This window comes from Theobroma cacao, chromosome 3 (assembly GCF_000208745.1).
Source record: "Theobroma cacao cultivar B97-61/B2 chromosome 3, Criollo_cocoa_genome_V2, whole genome shotgun sequence".
Taxonomy (NCBI): domain Eukaryota; kingdom Viridiplantae; phylum Streptophyta; class Magnoliopsida; order Malvales; family Malvaceae; genus Theobroma; species Theobroma cacao.
The window spans coordinates 28,133,077-28,150,945 of NC_030852.1; the positions used below are offsets into that span (position 1 = coordinate 28,133,077).

Below are 17,869 nucleotides of genomic sequence, written 5' to 3' on the forward strand. Positions count from 1 at the left end.
CTACCAAATTTTCTGTTTGAAATGCATGGATTTGGGTGGGAAATGCTTTAGATCAAGTTCAGATCTGTGAGGAGAGAGGCGAATCAAAGAGCAGATTCACTTGCCAAGGATGGAGTTCAACTGCAGGATGACATGTTGAGAGTCTATGGGAATGACAGTGGAGATCCAGCACAAGAAAACCTTGACTTATGAGTTCAGCATAGATTCTTTTCTTTTGCTGATTCCTAGTACGAATTTTGGTTCTGTGGGTGGTTCTGGTTTTTGTGTTTGACAAGATCACTTCTGCCTGTTTGATTGAGGTTTGTTAACCTCTTTTTGTTTGATGGGGGATGCATATGCTGTTTTTCTGGGGAAGGCAGGGGTTGGTCTTGTTGCTGCAGAATTGATTTTTTTGTGATTGTGCAGCTTTTCTTGAGGTTTTCTCCTCCTTTTAGATGTAACTTTGTTTACCTTATGAATGAATTCTGCTTTTCAAAAAAATAGATCAAGCTCAGATCAATTTATTCTGTGCAAGCAAGGTGTGGACAATCTTTCTTTTCATTTCCTTGCTAGATTTATATGCATTGCGGAAGAGCCAAGCTCGCTGAACTTGAGTTACTGCTAGTGCTTATCGTTTTTAGCAATTTCTAGATTTGATATAGGTCAAAGACTAGTTGATCCTTGTTTTTTTTTTTTGAAAAATGAATTTTATTAAACCAAAAGCTTGAATGCCATAACAAGTCTGCCACCAAACTAGTGGAAGACTCCTCTTGGCATGGACAGCCAGCTTTGGAGAGGGCTCTGCCCCTGTACAATAGCAAAAAGAGCTGCAACAAGCCTTTGGCAGGTCAAGAAATGGGTAAAAAAAAAAATTCTCTCTTTTAATCCACTAATTGATCTTTCCTGTCAAGCAGAATTTGGCAGGTCAAAGACTAGTCAATCCTTGTTCCTTCTTTTCACTGTTCTATCTTTTTTTTTTTTGAAAGATACACTGTTCTATCTATTTTAACTCCTATGCCTCCCTTTTCTTTTTTTTTTTTTTTTATCTTTCTTACTATAATTGAAAAAAAAAATACCATATATGATATCGAGTACTGCATGTGCAGGCTGTGCTAAAGATATCGGTGCCAATACAAATGGAAAACTACCCAACAATTCACTACTTGTTTGCTTTGGTGAAATATTGATGGACTTTGTACCAACCGTTGGAGGGTTTTCTCTGGCTGAAGTACCTGCTTTCAGGATGTCTCCTGGTGGTGCTCCAGCTAATGTGGCTGTTGGCATATCCAGATTGGGTTGTTCATCAGCTTTCATAGGCAAGGTAAATTCAAACATCTAACCCTGAATAGCACCATACTATCTTCATTTCTTTTGGCTTTGAATATCGTGAAGGTGGAAAATTGGTCTCTTTTTAAAAAAAATTAAAAGAAAAACTTTCTAGTTTTCCTGTTGGTATTTCGGTTTAAGTAAAAGAAGTCCTCTTTATCTTCTGACTCTCAACTCGACCTCCTCCCAAAAATCCCGACATAAGAGTAGCAAATGTTACCTAAATGTTTGTCAATTATGGGAAATCATGAAATACTTTGACCTCTGTCTTTGAAACAAAATTTTCAACGGAGGTGTTATGAAGTTGCTCTTCGCCGTTTGGTGGTAGATATATGATCAAAACATCTCTTGTTCTTCCAAATTTATGGATATTTTAACCTCGTATTTCATGAAAATAAAGATAACTCCACGCACAGAAATGTAATACGAGCGATGCTTTCGCAGAATTTAAAAAGGGCACTATTGCTCTCAGTTCTGTTGCAAAATCTCAATCCCCTGCTTTTTTTTCTCTCTCTGGGGATGAGGGGTGTTCCCAAGCAACTTTTATTTCTTATTTCAGTGACTTCTTACTGCCTATATACTTCTGCTTAGATGTGCTTCCTGTTCCAAATGCTTTGCAATTTCATACTATCTGGTTGGTGATGAAGAATTTTGCCACATCTCAGCTGACATTCCGAGACAAAACAATGTCAACAATGCTGGAATGCGTTTTGACCATAGTGCAAGAACTGCATTGTCATTTGTTACACTCAGAGCTGATAGTGAAAGGGAATTTTTTTTATCGTCATCTAAATGCTGATATGCATCTTCGCGAATCAGAACTCGATATAAACCCGATTAAGCAGGTCTCTCTCTCTGGGAAATGTTATGAAATATCTGTTGAATTTAGGATACTACTCCGCTTGAATATCTTTTATTTCCAAATTCTTGCAGGCAGGGATATTTCATTATGGTTCTGTTTGTTTGATCGAGGAACGATGCAGGTCAGCTCACCTTGCTGCAATGAACATTGCCAGACAGTCTGGTAGCATCCCATCCTATGATCCAAATTTGACACTGCCATTATGGGCATCGGCAGAGGCTGCTCGGCAGGGAATAATAAGCATATGGGATCAAGCAGATGTTATTAAGGTACGATTTTGTAACCATGAGATTCATACATGAACTGGCAGGCTATAACGTAAATGTAAATAATATATATAGCTCTTTTTTATGTACTACCATGAAAAGGAATTCAATCATAGTATATTTGTATAACACTCATTTGTTTCTGTTATATGAAGTTGTAGATAAGCGAGGATGGACTTACATTCTTAATTTAAGATGATGACCCTTACGATGATAATGTGGTGACGAAGAAGTTTTTCATCCTAATCTTAAGCTTTTGGTTGTAACTGAAGGATCCAAGGGTTGTAGATATTACACTAAGGTAAGATCTTCTATTTTTCTTTTTTTGCTTGGAATTGAGGTGAAATTTGTTCCTATACTATGGGTTTACTAGTAAATTTTGTCATTGTCTTTCAATTTAATTGAATTTTTTGTTATTATATTTTAAATTTCATTGATTATTACATAAAAAGTAATGGAATGGAAATATTTTATGAAATATGCTGTTAATGAAAGTGATAAATTTTCATTAATTTTACTATGTTAGGTTAAAAAATTAACAAAATTGAAAGTTTAATGACAAAATTCAATATTGATCTTAAAAATATTCTACTATCGTAATTTGCTCCTTCTGAACTGATTTTCTATCTTAACCTATTGCATAACTTGATTGACTGATAGTTCTTTGTAGTAGAAAAATCTGAATGCTAAGTAAGTGATATATATGATGCTGGTTTCATGAACAAGCTGACATTCAGCTACATATTGTACAGACATTCAAGGGCAGGGCTCCTGGCATTAAAGTTAAACCCGTCGACACAACTGGTGCTGGTGATGCATTTGTCAGTGGGATGCTGACCAGCTTAGCTTCTGACATAAAGCTAATTGAGGTACCTTTAGCTGTTTCGTAAATTGAGACAGATCATTTACTTCATTTTCTTTCTTAAAGCTTAATTATAAATTTTGCAGTATCTATATGATTAATTAACATGTAAACTATCGAAATCAACGTAATTATAAAGGGCTTGAGTTTTAGAATCCAATGCTTTGTTTTGACTTTCACCTAAATCTAGCTAGTGTTCCAGTTAATTGCTACCCTGCATTTGATCCTGAAGAAATTTTCCTTCATCTTGAGTGGTAGCAACTTAAAAATAAACAGAGTAAATAGGTTATGGCATGTATACTCTCCTCAGATTCCTGTAGGAATTTATACATGAAGTCATCTTTGTGACAGGACGAGAAGCTTTACCTTTCGCGAATGCTTGTGGAGCCCTGACAGTAACACGAAGAGGTGCAATTCCCGCACTACGCACAAAGGAAACCGTTCTCCAAGTCTTAAATGTAGTTGCTGCTTCATGATTTAAACCAAAATTGATCCTAATCGGCATATTCAGCTCACTCAAGTTTAGCTTCCATGCTGAAGTTGCAAGCTTTTCTCCTCACTTTGGCGAATGTTGTACTTGTTTAAACTATGAAACAGAAACTAAACTAGTGTTTAACCTGGCCAGGTCGGTGACAGTAGGTTCCTCTGTGTTTGCATAAAGCTCGTAAAGTGCTGGTTATCCTATGACATTGGCCTTTAGGCCATAAACATGTTCTTCAAAATTCACTTCTCTAGCCGCTTGAATTTGAATGTTTAAACTTTATCCCAGCATCCAAGCCTTACCTTTGCTTCTCTTTATGCATCTAATGTTTCTCTCTCCCAGCACATTAGGCCATCCTGTTTTCCTGTTGTCTTACTCTCTCTTATTTATACCCTTCCATGTTGCTATCCTTAAAAAGATATAGACGAAGTTGTGTTGTTAATCAACATTTGCGTTTGGCAAAGGATGTAAGAAATGTTTAGATGAAATGATTAGCTATTGAAAAAGATGGTTTTTCATATTTTAGTTTTCTTTTCTCTCTAAACGTATTATAATCAAGAAAACTATGGATTGTGATCTCTTAAATAGTATAAGAGTAGTAGTACTAATTGGTCCACACCACCATCAACCTATTCATAGTATACATTATTTGTTGTGTTTCATATTCCAATTGGCTCATTCGACCCAAAAGGGTATTGCAAAATGCCTCGCAAGTTTTGTACTAATGTGGGAAGATAGGATGCAATTCCGTTTATTACCCAAATCAAGATTACAAGGCGGTTTGTTGATATTTGAGCCCCAGGAATAGCCTTAACACGTGCTCAGCATGTGCCCAATCGCAAAACCCAAGGGGCCAATTTTATCGAGGCATTGAAAAATTATTTCCGCATCACCGGAGGATACGCGCTTTATGGACCCGGACCACTGAACCGGTACGCCGGCCTCCTCAGCACGACTCAACATCCTTTTTTACAAGGAAAAAACGCACGTATCCCTCACGATCGAAAACGAGGATAAAGATAAACCCTCACGTGTTTGTTGTTTTTCCCTTTCTCTGTCAATCGAAGAAAGCGAAAACACAGAAATGGCAACAATGCAATGCTTCCGCTATTGAAACGAATCCACTTCCTTTTTGTAAAATCAGATCAGAAAACAGTTTTCCATTTTTATTTCTAGTTTCGATTTCAATAACAAAAGAAAAAGGAAAGAAATAAGGAAAATGGCTTCGAATCCTGCCCTGAAGCCCGAGATCGGACCCGATGGACTCGCTAGGGAAGCTCCTGTCATCGCCTACACTGAGAAGGTCACTTCTCTTTCTTCTCTTCTCTACCTGTGCTTCTTATAATGCTAGGGTGGAAATGTGATAGCGAATTTGGTTTTTTTCCTTTTTTGGGTTCTGTTTTTGGCTGTGGCGGCAGATAATCGAGGAAGAGCAGCTTCAACTCAAGAAGTATGTTCATCTTGTCACTTCTAATCTATTTTGAGATATGTGCAATTATTTCATCATATATTTTATCTGAAATTTCACTTGCCTGAGTTGAATTGTAGTAAACTGGCCTACATCGGATAAATATGTTCAATGATTTATTTTAATTCAATAATAAGGAAAGTGTTCTTATAATCCTGCGTGTGGTTATGTAGAAAAACAGAAGAGGAATATACAGATATCTGAGTTTTCTATAAATTGTTAGCTATTAACAGTTAGCTTAAAGCCTTAAACTGTAATTCAGATCTAGAGATATGGGTGATTAGTGATAGCGCATAAGATTTTCATGAGAGTTTGATACTACTTAAAACGATAATTGAATCCTAAATTTCAATTGGTTGGTTGTTTGTTGCTGTAATTAAGTTCATATTATTCAAATCTGAAACAGATTCCATTTAAGCTTGGTTATGAACTCCAGCATTTTTTCCCCTAAATTTAATAAGTTGCTTTTACTAATTCATATTGAAAAACATCAATTTGACAATCTTTGTTTACAACTCAATTAATCAAGCATAAGAAAGTAGTTTTTTTTTTCCTGACAATTTAGTTCTTGAAATATTTAAATTTTGTTTGCATTTAAGACTTTAATTTTCTAATCTGTAGCATTTACTTGTGTGCTAAAGTTGAAAGAGGATGCCTTATAAAGTTATGGTTTCTTTTCTTTTTAATGTTCTTTGGGTTTATTCTCATGATTCCATTTGTTGGGGGATTGTATTTAATCTCCTTTGATGCATGCTTTTAGATACATAGAAGAAAATTATTCTAAAATACGTGATGTTGAAAGAGAACTATCAAATCTTACAATGGAGATGAAACTCACCGCTGGGCCTAAAAAAGCAGGTTGGTGTGTTGTTGGCACTATGTGCAATATTTCTTCATTTATGCGTAATTGTCTATAGTAGAGTGACTCTTCCACTGCATAACGTATGCTGCATACCTGCAGCCCTAGAACACTTGAGAAAGAAAATAGAAATGTCAACTGAGAGAATTCACATTGCCAAGCAGAAGGAAGAACAAGCACGAAAGGTTTATCACTCTTCTCTCTCTCAAGTATAATTGAGCATGTACATTGGCATTATATCTCATCTTTCCTTCATCAAAGTGCAATTCTTCATTATTTTGTCACACTTTTGCCTGTGAAGAGACAGCAATACTAGGTTTACTAGGGACTTTTGACAGGTTAAATAATAAAAATTTAATATGAAAAAGTTGCCAATTCAAATGGTCAGATGCTAGTATACCCATGTAAACCCATTTTATTTTGAAATGAGTGAACTTGCAGCTGTAACTCATTAGTGTTTCTGCATGGAATTACAGATTGAGATAGATTCTGGAATTTGTTTATACACCGATGGTAGGTTGTATTTGGATTAATAAAGGCAAAAACTAATCTTTTGGTCTTGAGGGAGGCTGTGAATAGTTTTTCAGTTTTTTTGTAATTATTTTACTGGCAAGTATATTGCCTCCCATCTTCAATTTGATAGCAGCTTTTGATATTTATTTCAGATTTGGGAAGCAGCAGTAAAGGCTCTGAATGATGAGGAAGCAATTAAGCAGAAGTTATGTGAGGACTTAAACAATCTGGTATACATCTTTGCTATAGGTGGATAAGTGGGCATTAATGCACCGTCTAACAATTTGATGCTTTTCTTTGATAGGTTCAAGAAAGCAGTAACTCCCAGTTTGCTCGACTTGAGGAATTGAAAAGACGATTGGAAGCTCTGAACCCAAGTAGAGCATCCACTTTGTCTCATCATGTAAGCTTTCGTTGTTCATTATACTTCTAGTTCTTCATGTAGGATCCAATACGTATGTGGTCCTCTATGATGAGAAGATAAATGCTTTACAACAGTCATCAGAATAGGCATGTCACCTGATGAAAATGGTTCTCCTTTATTGCAAGTTCTGCTTGTGATTTTCAATCGCTACTCTTTTATGAATTTCCCTTGTTATGAACTGGAAAGGAGGTGACATATTAAATGGAAAAGTATTTATGATCTTCATGTCTACCAACTCAACAGAACCTTTCCCGACCACCTAGAATTTGTTTTGTTGATTCTTTGTTAATGTTTAGCTCCTGTTAATCAATTCAAACCACGCCGTATCCCTAATAAAGATTAGAAGTGGAAAAAATATACAAAGTGAGATCAGAAGTATTAGTTTGCACTTCAGTTTGCTCTTATATAATAACCTACTTTAGATGTATGGAAATTGGTTTAAAACATGCATGAATCAAAATTCCCTGGTTTGCTCATGGTTAGCCAGGATGGAGGGGGAAGGCGGAGGGGTCATTTTGGAAATGGCTATTCTTAAGAACCCAAGCTGAAGTGCCTGCTTTCATTAGAGGGCTGCATTCTTTGGCAACATTTTTGTATTTTTTTTTTATAGTGTCACACTTGTTAATTATTATCAGCACTGGTGTATGCAAGTAATTGTAGATAGATTGTTGAAAGCTTGTGCTTGGATCATGTTTAGGACAGGAAAGCAATTGGATCTGCACAGGGCGCTGCAACTGTAGATGCTTCCTCAGTTCCTCAAACAACACAATCGGGCTCTACTGCTTCTGAAAATGTACCTAATCAACGTAATGATGGAAATGTTTTAGCTATGAATGGGCAGAATCAATTGCCCACAAATGATGGAGAAGTAAAAGGAAAGAAGAAAAGCCAGTTTCAAGGAAGAGGAAAGGGGATTGGGGCTGTGCCCAAGGGTAGAGGATCTGCAGCACCTGGCTGGACAGGAGCAGGGTTTGATGTGGATGGTAGAACTTAGGAGCATCATTTTAGATCTTCTGTTTTCTTTGCTGAAGGATCAGAGCAAACTATCAGTGTTTGCACATTTTATGGGGTATCACCAGTCTTTCTCCCCCTTTATTTCCATTGTTTTCACCCTTGTATTCTTTCAATTGCATATAGCTTGTTGATATGAATGATTGTATTTGGCTATCTTTTTTTATTAATTTCCAGGACTGATATATGTCATTAGTATTGTCTTCAAGCAGGAGTCGATCAGAAACTATCTCTTTAAAAAACTATAAAAAAGGAAAACTCTCTTTCTCTCTCTCTCTCTCTGGTATCAAAAGCTGAAGCCTGAATTTTATGGAAAAGTTTTTATCTAAATGAATGTATTAACTTGTCTAATAGATGGAAGGCTTGTGTTTTGAAAGTTATGCCATTGAGGTGTTCCTGCATAAGGTAAATCCTCTGGATGATCTTGAACACCGAAGGATCTGTTTGGTTTAGGTTAGAAAGGAGGGGGAGTGGGATGTTCAAAGTTATAGCACTAGTATGGTATCTGCATAAACCTCTTTTGCTGAATCTTGTGCAAACTCTCTATTATGAGATGATATAACTGTTATTGTGCTTATTGGCAAATGTGTAACTCTGGCTTTTGTGAAGAATTAATTAGGACTAATTAAGGTGAGCAGAGATAATCCTATACTTGGTAATGAGAATGCAGGAAAGAAAGGGACAATTAGAGTATGCATTTTTGTGTCAGATTAATAAATTATTGTTTCAAGACACTTCGGCATTTAATACTTCATCTTCTATACGTTCATATGATGCAACAGTTTTACACTTATATGTAATGTGCTGATACTCCCTTGAGGCCTTTCGCTTGTTCTTACCTTTATATGGTTTTCAACATCTTGCTCTCAATATTCCAATAATTCATTTATAATGGTTCTAATTATGTATTTAGGTTTCATGTGGTTTGAACTCACTCAACTCTTTCCAAAGTACCAAATGATAAAATTGCTTGGAAATGTACAGTTAAGCCCGTGGTTGGGTTAGAGGTTGTATGATTGGCATCCTCTGGACTATTTGTTGAACTTCATGAAGCATGACCTGGTCCTACTGGTCTAAGTTCACAGTACTGCATCGTTGTGTCCATTGCTGCTTTAGATGATTTCAATTACATATGTTTGTACCACATCAGACTTGATTAACACATCATCTTTATTTCTGTTGTCTTTACCCTTGTATTCTATCAATCGCATATGGCTTGTTCATATGAATGACGCTATTTGGCTTATCTTTCTTATTCATTTCCAGGAGTCTTCAGAAACCATCTCTTTAAAAAACTATAAAAAACGGAAAACTCTCTCTCTCTCTCTTTGGTATCAAAGGCTGAAACCTGATTTTTATGGAAAAGTATCTTCCTAAATGAATTTGTGAATGTGTCTAATGGATGAAGGACTTGGGTTTTGAAAGTTATGCCATTGCAGTGTTCCCACATAAGGTAAATCCTCTGGATTATCTTGAATGCCACAGGATCTGTGATGTAGCAGTTTTACACTTATATATAATGTGCCAATGCTCCCTTGAGGCCTTTCCCTTGTTCTTACCTTTACATGATTTTCAACACCTTGCTCTCAGTAGTCCAATAATTCTGTTATATATGGCTCTAATTATGCATTTAGGTTTCATGTGGTTTGAACTCACTCAACTCTTTCCAAAGTACCAAATGATAAAATTGCTTGGAAATGTACAGTTAAGTCCCCGGTTGTGTTAGAGGTTGTATGATTGGCATCCACTGGATTATTTCTTGAACTGCATGAGACATGACCTGGTCCTACTGGTGTATGTTCACAGTACTGCATCGTTGTCTCCGCAGCTGCTTTAGATGGTTGCAATTACATATGTTTGTACCACATCATCCTTGATTGACACATTCATCTTTTTCATGTTGGCATGGTATCTGAGTCTGCATCTTATTTCACTACTGCTTGTGGCAATTTTACATGACTGGGAATTGTTAAACACCTAATGTTTAAAATTTAAATTTTGAATGCTCAAGTCATGCTATCCTGTTGTTGGCTTAGTGAATGAATGAAGGTGTGCAATTGACAATAACACAAAACTGTTGGTATGCCTACAATTCATCAGTAATTTAGGAAATTTTTGCTGGAAAAATCCCTTTCCTGTGAATCTTGCTGGTGATCTTTTATGAGAATTGACATCTGTTAAATGCACTAGGTTTGAATTATGTGGCCTGGAAGAGTAAATGCAAATGCCTGCTCCTTTAGTGTAAGCTCTGGAAGATTATTTTAACTTGGATGGCTTGGTTTTGTGAGCATTAACTGATATGTTGGATAGCTTTATATCCTGGCAGGGAGTGTGCGTCCCCAGGCGGCCATGCCAGGCGTCTTGGTGCTTCGCATTGTACACTTAACAGTCATTGAAGATAATAAAAGTACATCAGAGTATTTAAAATTTACAGTAAAGAAATATAACAAGTGTAAATGTTGATAGCTTGGATGCAGGGTATTCTGATTTGCTATTCAAACCTTACACCTAATAGACCTTGTAGGATCAGACTACTGAGCCGTACTAATGAGGTTGTTGAAGGTATTTATGAAGGTGAAATGGGTTTAAACTCGTTTGAAAGACTTAGCATCAGACTAACTACAAGAAGGGCTTTCTTTCATTGTGTCTATGATTTTAGTGGTAGGTTATGCTACTGTTTGAATGCTGGTCTTGTCGCTATAAGAACTCTACTTGGAAGAGGGTAGGTTAGGGAGGCCAGCCTCTATTAAGTTGCCCTTGTACATTAAAAGACTTGAGAAGAAGAGGAGGAGGCCGGCAGTGTTGGGGCTTCAGAATTGTGTTGTTAATTTTTAGGCAAGTGGTGGGTCAAACCAGGCCTCTGGGCTATCATTTTTGCCAGTTATTACCCATTTATTACCTTTTGGCAGTTTCTTCCCTGCGACCATGAAGGATTTGCTTGCACTCCCAGGGTAAATAAAGCAGTGCTTTGATTTTCCTTTTATTTTTTTTGTTCCCAAAAGAAAAAGGAAGAAAGGATGAAATATTTTTCTGCTTTGGCTCTTGGTGATGTTTTTATTTTTCTCTTGCAATTTACTGTCCTTCCATTTCCTTTTCTTTTTTTCACCTTCGTCCGTCACTGTGTTTTGTTTCCAAGTGTTGGGGAAAGTCATGGAGGAAAGAAAGTAGAAGAGCGGTGAAGGGAATGTGAAAGATGAACCATAATACTCTCCTGAGACCCATTAAGAGTGCAGAGCAGGAGGGAACTCAATCATGGTACGGTAGGGAATAGGGATTGCAACTTTGAATTTGTAAGCCCTTCGATTGAGCCCATAAACTTGGGACCACCTCAGCCAATATTCAAATTAAAAAAGAAAATCTCTTCCTCTCCCTCTTTGTCCTCAAAGGACACACTTTGAAATTGAGGTTGGCTAGTACATGAATAGAAAGCTATATTGACACACGTCCAAAAATTAAAAAAATAAGAGAATGGAAACGCTAAAAACCCCAGCGGTGGTCCCCGAGCTGTGGATGTCATAGTCTGTCCGAAGAATGCTTCGTGACGTGCATGTAAACAAACAAGGCTCAATCTCAGTCCTAAGTGGGATTTTATTATCAGTAGGGAGGCTCCTGACATAGTTAATTTGTCCTAAAGCCCTCCCTTTGTCGGAAATCCTGCACCACCCCTGCCCCTAGTCCACCACCCTTTCATCACATGATGCACATCCTGCCATGGATTAGGGTTTTGGGTCCCCTCCCCTACAATCATATTTTTCTTTGCTTAATGGAGATATCAATTGTTGTTTCGATTCAGTCATCAGGTATTTTTCATTTTTTTTTTCCTTTATTGTAGAAAAGTCCATCCGTGTGAACACTACGGATCGAAACAAACATATATATATATATATATATATATATATATATATATTTGTAATATCTTCTAATATAATTTGTTATTATTTTGCAAGTTCAGTATTTTTATTAAATAAAAAAGGTTTTAATTTTATCAATACAAAACAAGTTTTTTCTTGGAAATTCAGCTAATACCTCTCTAAATCATAGTTATTTATTTATTTAAATAATAAGTGAAACTTAACGACTCCCGTTGTACCTCCATATATACGTACCAAAAAAAAAAAGTGGATCTTGCTTCTCATAGTAAATTAACTTGTAATTAATCTTTAATGAGTTTGCTTGTCCATCAAATGATAAGGTTGTAGCTAATATCTGCTCTGCCTTTACTGTGAATGCTGTTAAAATCAATGTTGATGCTGCCATTTTTGCCAAGGAAAAGATGGCAGGTCTAGGAGCGGTGATTAGGGTCCATAGTGGGCAGATTCTGTTAGGTGCCACTACACAGATCTGTACAGATGGCCCTCTCCAAGGTGAGGAAGGAGCTATTCTTTTTTGGTTTGGTATTGGCTGGTCCACATATGGGTATGTGCGTATTATAGTTGAGGGAGACACTGAGATATGTTAACAAACGTGAGGCTTGCATGTGTACAACAACGCTAAGGCTTGCTCATTCATTTTTACAAGGAGAACGGCTAATAGATTATTAGCTCATATGTTAGCTGCACATTTTTGTGTGTTGCGTGATGAATAGTTTGGGAGTAATTTTCCTTCCAAGTTCACCCATTTGTTGCCAGCTAAATTATAATAAACAGGTATAATATATATATATATATATATATATATATATATATATATATACCAAATTGGTAGAAACTTGAATGCAGTTTTTCAAGGACATAAGCTAAAAGCAAGAAAAATGACAAAGTATTAAAACAATAAAGAAAAGGAGAAATTTAAATGGAAGAAGAGGTTAAAAAAGCACAACCCAAAGCATTGAATATACTTTTATTCTTATTTCAAGCTTTCAGTACAATCATCATACTAGAGAACAATCCAACCTTGATGTCCCTTAAGCTGGATGGTTGCCTCCATTCTTGAACTTCCCCAGGACTCCGTCGGTAGTAACACAAAAGCAAAGGAATAAGAGCGAATACATACGAGCATGCAAGCTCCAGGGGTCGGTTTTTTCCCTTTTTTTTTTTTTTTTTGGTTTGTTTTTGTGGGTTACTAAGTTTTACCAAATTCCAGGATCGTTCGTTAACAGGGGATAGATTGAGGTAGCTCTAAATCTAACCCTGGTTGTACCAGGGTTATCAGAAAAATGAGAGTACAAACGTCACAACCTGGCTCACAGGCTCGAATCGCAGATCCCCAATAAACCACCTCGTATTTAAAACCCAGAGGGTGTGGGAATCACATTGTGAATCGAGCATGAGAGTGAGAGATTGTTTATGTGTCTGCATTTCAGATAGAGAGATAGGAAAGGTGCGTGGTCGTATCGTTATCATCTTGCTCTTTTACCAATTCAAATTCCCAATAACAGAGAGAGTTGGTTCTAGTCATGGTCTATAGTAAAACTTGGGAGTGAGTGTAAGACCATAAAATAAAAAGAAGACAGTAGTAGTATGGTAAAGGCGAATAAAAAAAACAAAAGCAAGGAGAGAGAGAGAGAGAGAGAAATAAATAAATAAATAGTCCCATTCTCATATGCTACAGGCTGCACCCACAAACCAAACCTTTTGTTGTACTTAAATTCCTCAAATCAAAATGTGGCTGATTTATGCTTTGATGGATCCGCTTTTCTCGCTTCTTCACCAGCGTCCTATAACCTTTTCAGCTTTTTCTCTTCTAAACAGCATACTTTCTCTAGTCTTCGCCCTATCCATCTCTCTGCTCTAACACCTAGCTACTACTTCTTCGGTCATTGTCACCCTGATCTCTTTTCCATTGCTAGGGAACTTTCTTTTTTCTTTTTGGCTCAGACCATCTTATCTTGTTTTCCTTGAAAAGCAGGGAAGAAGTTTTAACTTGCGGAGATGGGCAGGGATTGGTATTGGGGTACTGGGGCTAAAACCTCCTCAAACTCCAACAGCTCCAAGAGAGCATCAGACAGAGACTCTGGTGGTCAGACTACTCCTTCTGGTTGCATAAGTGCCGTCTTCCACTTGTTTGATTTCCATCATTTCCAGTTCCCTTTAAACCACCAAACTAGTAGTAGCAGTTGTAGTTGTTTCAAGCCTGACTCCTTTCTCTCTCCAGGCCACACCACCGCCCTTAAAGGTTCCTTCTTTCACTTACTCTCTCTTCGTTTCTTTCATTTTCTTTCCCTTTCTGAAATTCTGAGGCGAGTAACGGGTTCCAATGCACTGCAGGTGCAGAGGCGCCTAGGAACAGTTTGGAATCGGAGGAGGAAGGTTCAACTTCAGCTTCAGCTTCATTTACATCAACCAGTAAAGAAGAGGAAATTTTAAATATCCCAGTAAGTTAACTATGTATTTAATACAAGTATATGCTATTTTATTTCTTTATCTTTTTGGGTTCCTAGCCTTATTTATTTTCCATTTCCAGAGATTCGCATTTTTTTGAAAAGTGGGTAATCGTGATGATAATGTTATAACCTTAATGTTTCCTTTATTTATTTATTTATTTTTTTTGTTTATGAAAATCCAGATGGGAATTCAAATCAAAACAAGTGGAGACACAAGGTCAAAAGTCGGAGCCCCAAATAATGACACTTCTTCAGAGATAAGCTGCTCCCCAGGGACAAAGACCCCTACTTTGGTTGCTAGGCTCATGGGTCTTGATCTCCTTCCTGAAAGCCGCTCACCATCTTTTTCATCTGCACCACATTTTCAAGCTAAGTCACATTTAAATCACCACATCCGATCCCCAAAGCCTCTTCAAAGCAAAAGAACTAGTCACAGAAATTCTTTGGATGGTGAAATCAGGGGCACTCGCTCATTGCCAGAAACTCCAAGAATATCGTCCGCAAGAAGGTCAGTCGTGGATCATCACCACCGCCTTTCGCTTCAAATCAACAAGGAGAACATGAGCGCTAGTGAAGAATTGGTGATTTCTCGTCTCTCATCATTGAAAAGGAAAGAGCTCAAACATGAAGATGAGAACAGGAGCCCTGGTCACTACGCTAGGCAGATAGTGAAGCAGGTTAAAGAAAGTGTTAGCAGGAAAGTTGGTATGGACATAACCAACTCGGTTCGGAACAGGGAGCAGGCCAGAGAGGAGCTTGTTAGCCAATTTAAATACAAGAAAATTTCCAGGGCTTTAACCAAAGTTGGGGATGATTCGAGTCCTGGAAAGCACTCAACGCCTTCCTGTTCACCAAGGCTCAGATTCTTGGAATCCAAAAGCAAACCAGTGATAAATTCAACCACCAAAGATCACAATCTTCAACCTCCAGAATCATCATTTTCGTCACCTCCTGAGATCAATATCCTGCCTCAGCCCATAAGAGTTTTACCAAAGCCCAAGTTACAGACTGTTGAAGAGGAACGAGATGAGCATCACAAGCAGCAGCAGCTACTACCAAGAGCCGTTAGCAAATGCAAGAAAGGGTCCAGTGAAAAGTTCGGCTCACGGCTGAAAAAGCCTCAACAAACATCCGACATTATCCGAAACAAGCAAGAAGAGCCTTTCGTTCGTCCTTCCGCAGCCAACAGAGTTAACATTCCTGACAAGAAATGCAGGAAAACCCCATTGTCAAATGATCTCCTCAGCATGACCGTCCCTACCCTTCTTCCAGTCAAAAAAGATCCTTCTCCTCCAGCCACAAAAATCCCGCAAAAACAGGTATTCAAATTATTACTCTTACCCTTTTCTTTGTTTTTTTTTTTAAAAAAAAAGACTTTACCACTCTACAGGGAAGTTTTTACTATTCATCTCGAAGAAAATATGACTTTTTCTGATCAACTTATTGTTTGGATGTGTTACAGGTCTTAGATGCTCAAAGACCGAAACGTAGCTCACAGTTATCTAGTTGTTCGAGCCAAATGTACAACAAACAAGAAGCGACGCAAGTGCACGTTTCCCGAAACAACAACGGCGACAAATGTAACGATGCTACTACGCCTACTTCCACCACCGGAAATGATGCAGAATATGAGTACATCGCTAGAATACTAGGACGTACAGGATTAAACAAAGATACCCCAGTGTCCTTCACTTCCTGGTTCTCTCCGTCCCATCCTCTTGACCCTTCCATTTTTTACTATCTCGAACATTTCACCACTTGTTCCACTGCCATCCTCTCTAATAATAATAATAATAATAATAACAACAGAACCAAGTCTAGTCAATTGAGCCATCGCTGCAATAGGAAATTACTGTTTCATCTAGTCGATGAAATTTTGATCGAAATTTTGAAGCCTTACTTTAATATGAAGCCTTGGGTTACTACAGTTGGCCATGATGTTAGTCACATGGATGGGTCTCAACTGAAAGACATATTGTGTTCCAAAATTAGAAGCTTTCCTCGAGCTGATTGTCGTGTTCTTGAAGACATTGATGCCTTAATTGACAAAGATTTGCCAGAAATGAAGGTCCAAAGTGTAACGGCGTACGAGGAAGAAGGGGAAGGGATTGTAACGGAGATAGAGAAGGACATTTTAGAGGCGCTGGTACATGAAACGGCTGCGGATTTTGGTGTACGAGTTTGAACTTTCATAGGTTGAAACTTGGAAGGCCTCATTTTGGAATGATACGGTACCGTTTACTTTGAGACACAGAGAGCACGGCAGGTCACATGGGTCATTCACGTGACGAGATGCTATTCGTTGGGGTCCAGGTGGGACTCAGTAGTCAGATACACGTGGAAACAATGGCTGTTGGCCCCCAACAACACTCGCTTTTTGATTGGTTCTTAGAAACACAAGCTGTCACAGAGGAATCCATTCCTCTCCCTCTCTTTTATTTTGTATATATACTGCAATAATGTATCAACTTTCTTTCTTTTTCGTTTTCTTCTTTTTGAAAAAAGAGAGAGAGAATGATAGTACATATTCTTTTTGGGTATTTTAAGTGAAGTTAGAAATTTTGGTTCTTCAAAGTTGGAGTCCTCTTTTGATGTAATATACTACGAGTATGGCTACTGTTATATCTAATTATGTATGTTCCCTTATGTTGTTTACATGTATCTAGTTAATGAAGCAATCAGCATTATGATATCACGAGAGCTTCTATTTTCTACCAATCTTTTTCATATTCCTTCCTACCAAATGCAACAACTAAAATTCAAATAACATTTACAAATTGGATAGGCTATTGAGTTGATTAATCTAACTATTTGCTTTGGAATTAATTAGCACGGTTAAATATTGCAAGGTTAAACTGAATATTATTATTGGCAATTTGGCTCCTTTAGTTTCATGAAAAAGAAAAAAGAATAGCCATCAATTAATGGCAATCTCTTAACAGATGGAAACTGAAATAAGAAGGTCCAAGGAAGGGAAGATAATTAGCTAATCATTTGCCTTTAGGTTAAACAGTACAAAAAGTACATGGGATGAGGGAATCGTCTAAGATTTGGTTCTCAATTTATGGGAGTTTGAGCTTGTAAAGTGGAACTGCAACTACCCTGAAGTTAATTACAAAGAGATGAAAGAAGGAGGAAAAAGAGAAAAGAGAGCTGGAGTAAAGCAGTAAAGGGTTAGCACTGGAAAGACGGTCCTGAGACGTCTACGAGTATAAAGCCAAGCATCTAAAGTTGCAACTTGACAAGTAAAATCCTAATGCGGACAAGAAGTCAAAGTCCAAATCAGAATAAAATCTAAGTGGAATATTGAGAATTTTTTCTTCTTTACTGTACCTTTAGCTTGCTATTATATAAAAATGTACTCGAAAGGAAAAAAGAAGAAAAAGTTAACGTGCAAAAAAATTTTCTGATGAAGAATCTTTTTACCATGAAAATAAGAACGAGTCAAATTAATATATATATATATATATATATATATATATATATATATATATAT

The 17,869-nt window shown here is 37.3% G+C and overlaps 2 protein-coding genes and 1 pseudogene across 2 annotated transcripts; all 3 read left to right on the forward strand.

Annotated features, from left to right (window-relative positions):
- On the forward strand, nt 1,061–3,629 carry LOC18605462 (annotated as a pseudogene).
- Nucleotides 4,535–8,321, forward strand: LOC18605463. The gene is made up of 7 exons (XM_007038476.2): nt 4,535–5,079; nt 5,195–5,226; nt 6,005–6,102; nt 6,206–6,288; nt 6,769–6,846; nt 6,921–7,019; nt 7,738–8,321. The coding sequence occupies exons 1-7, from the start codon at nt 4,996–4,998 to the stop codon at nt 8,032–8,034; spliced, it is 771 nt and encodes a 256-aa protein (XP_007038538.2). The 5' UTR covers nt 4,535–4,995; the 3' UTR covers nt 8,035–8,321.
- Nucleotides 13,336–17,002, forward strand: LOC18605464. The gene is made up of 4 exons (XM_018117417.1): nt 13,336–14,165; nt 14,258–14,364; nt 14,556–15,692; nt 15,836–17,002. The coding sequence occupies exons 1-4, from the start codon at nt 13,922–13,924 to the stop codon at nt 16,556–16,558; spliced, it is 2,211 nt and encodes a 736-aa protein (XP_017972906.1). The 5' UTR covers nt 13,336–13,921; the 3' UTR covers nt 16,559–17,002.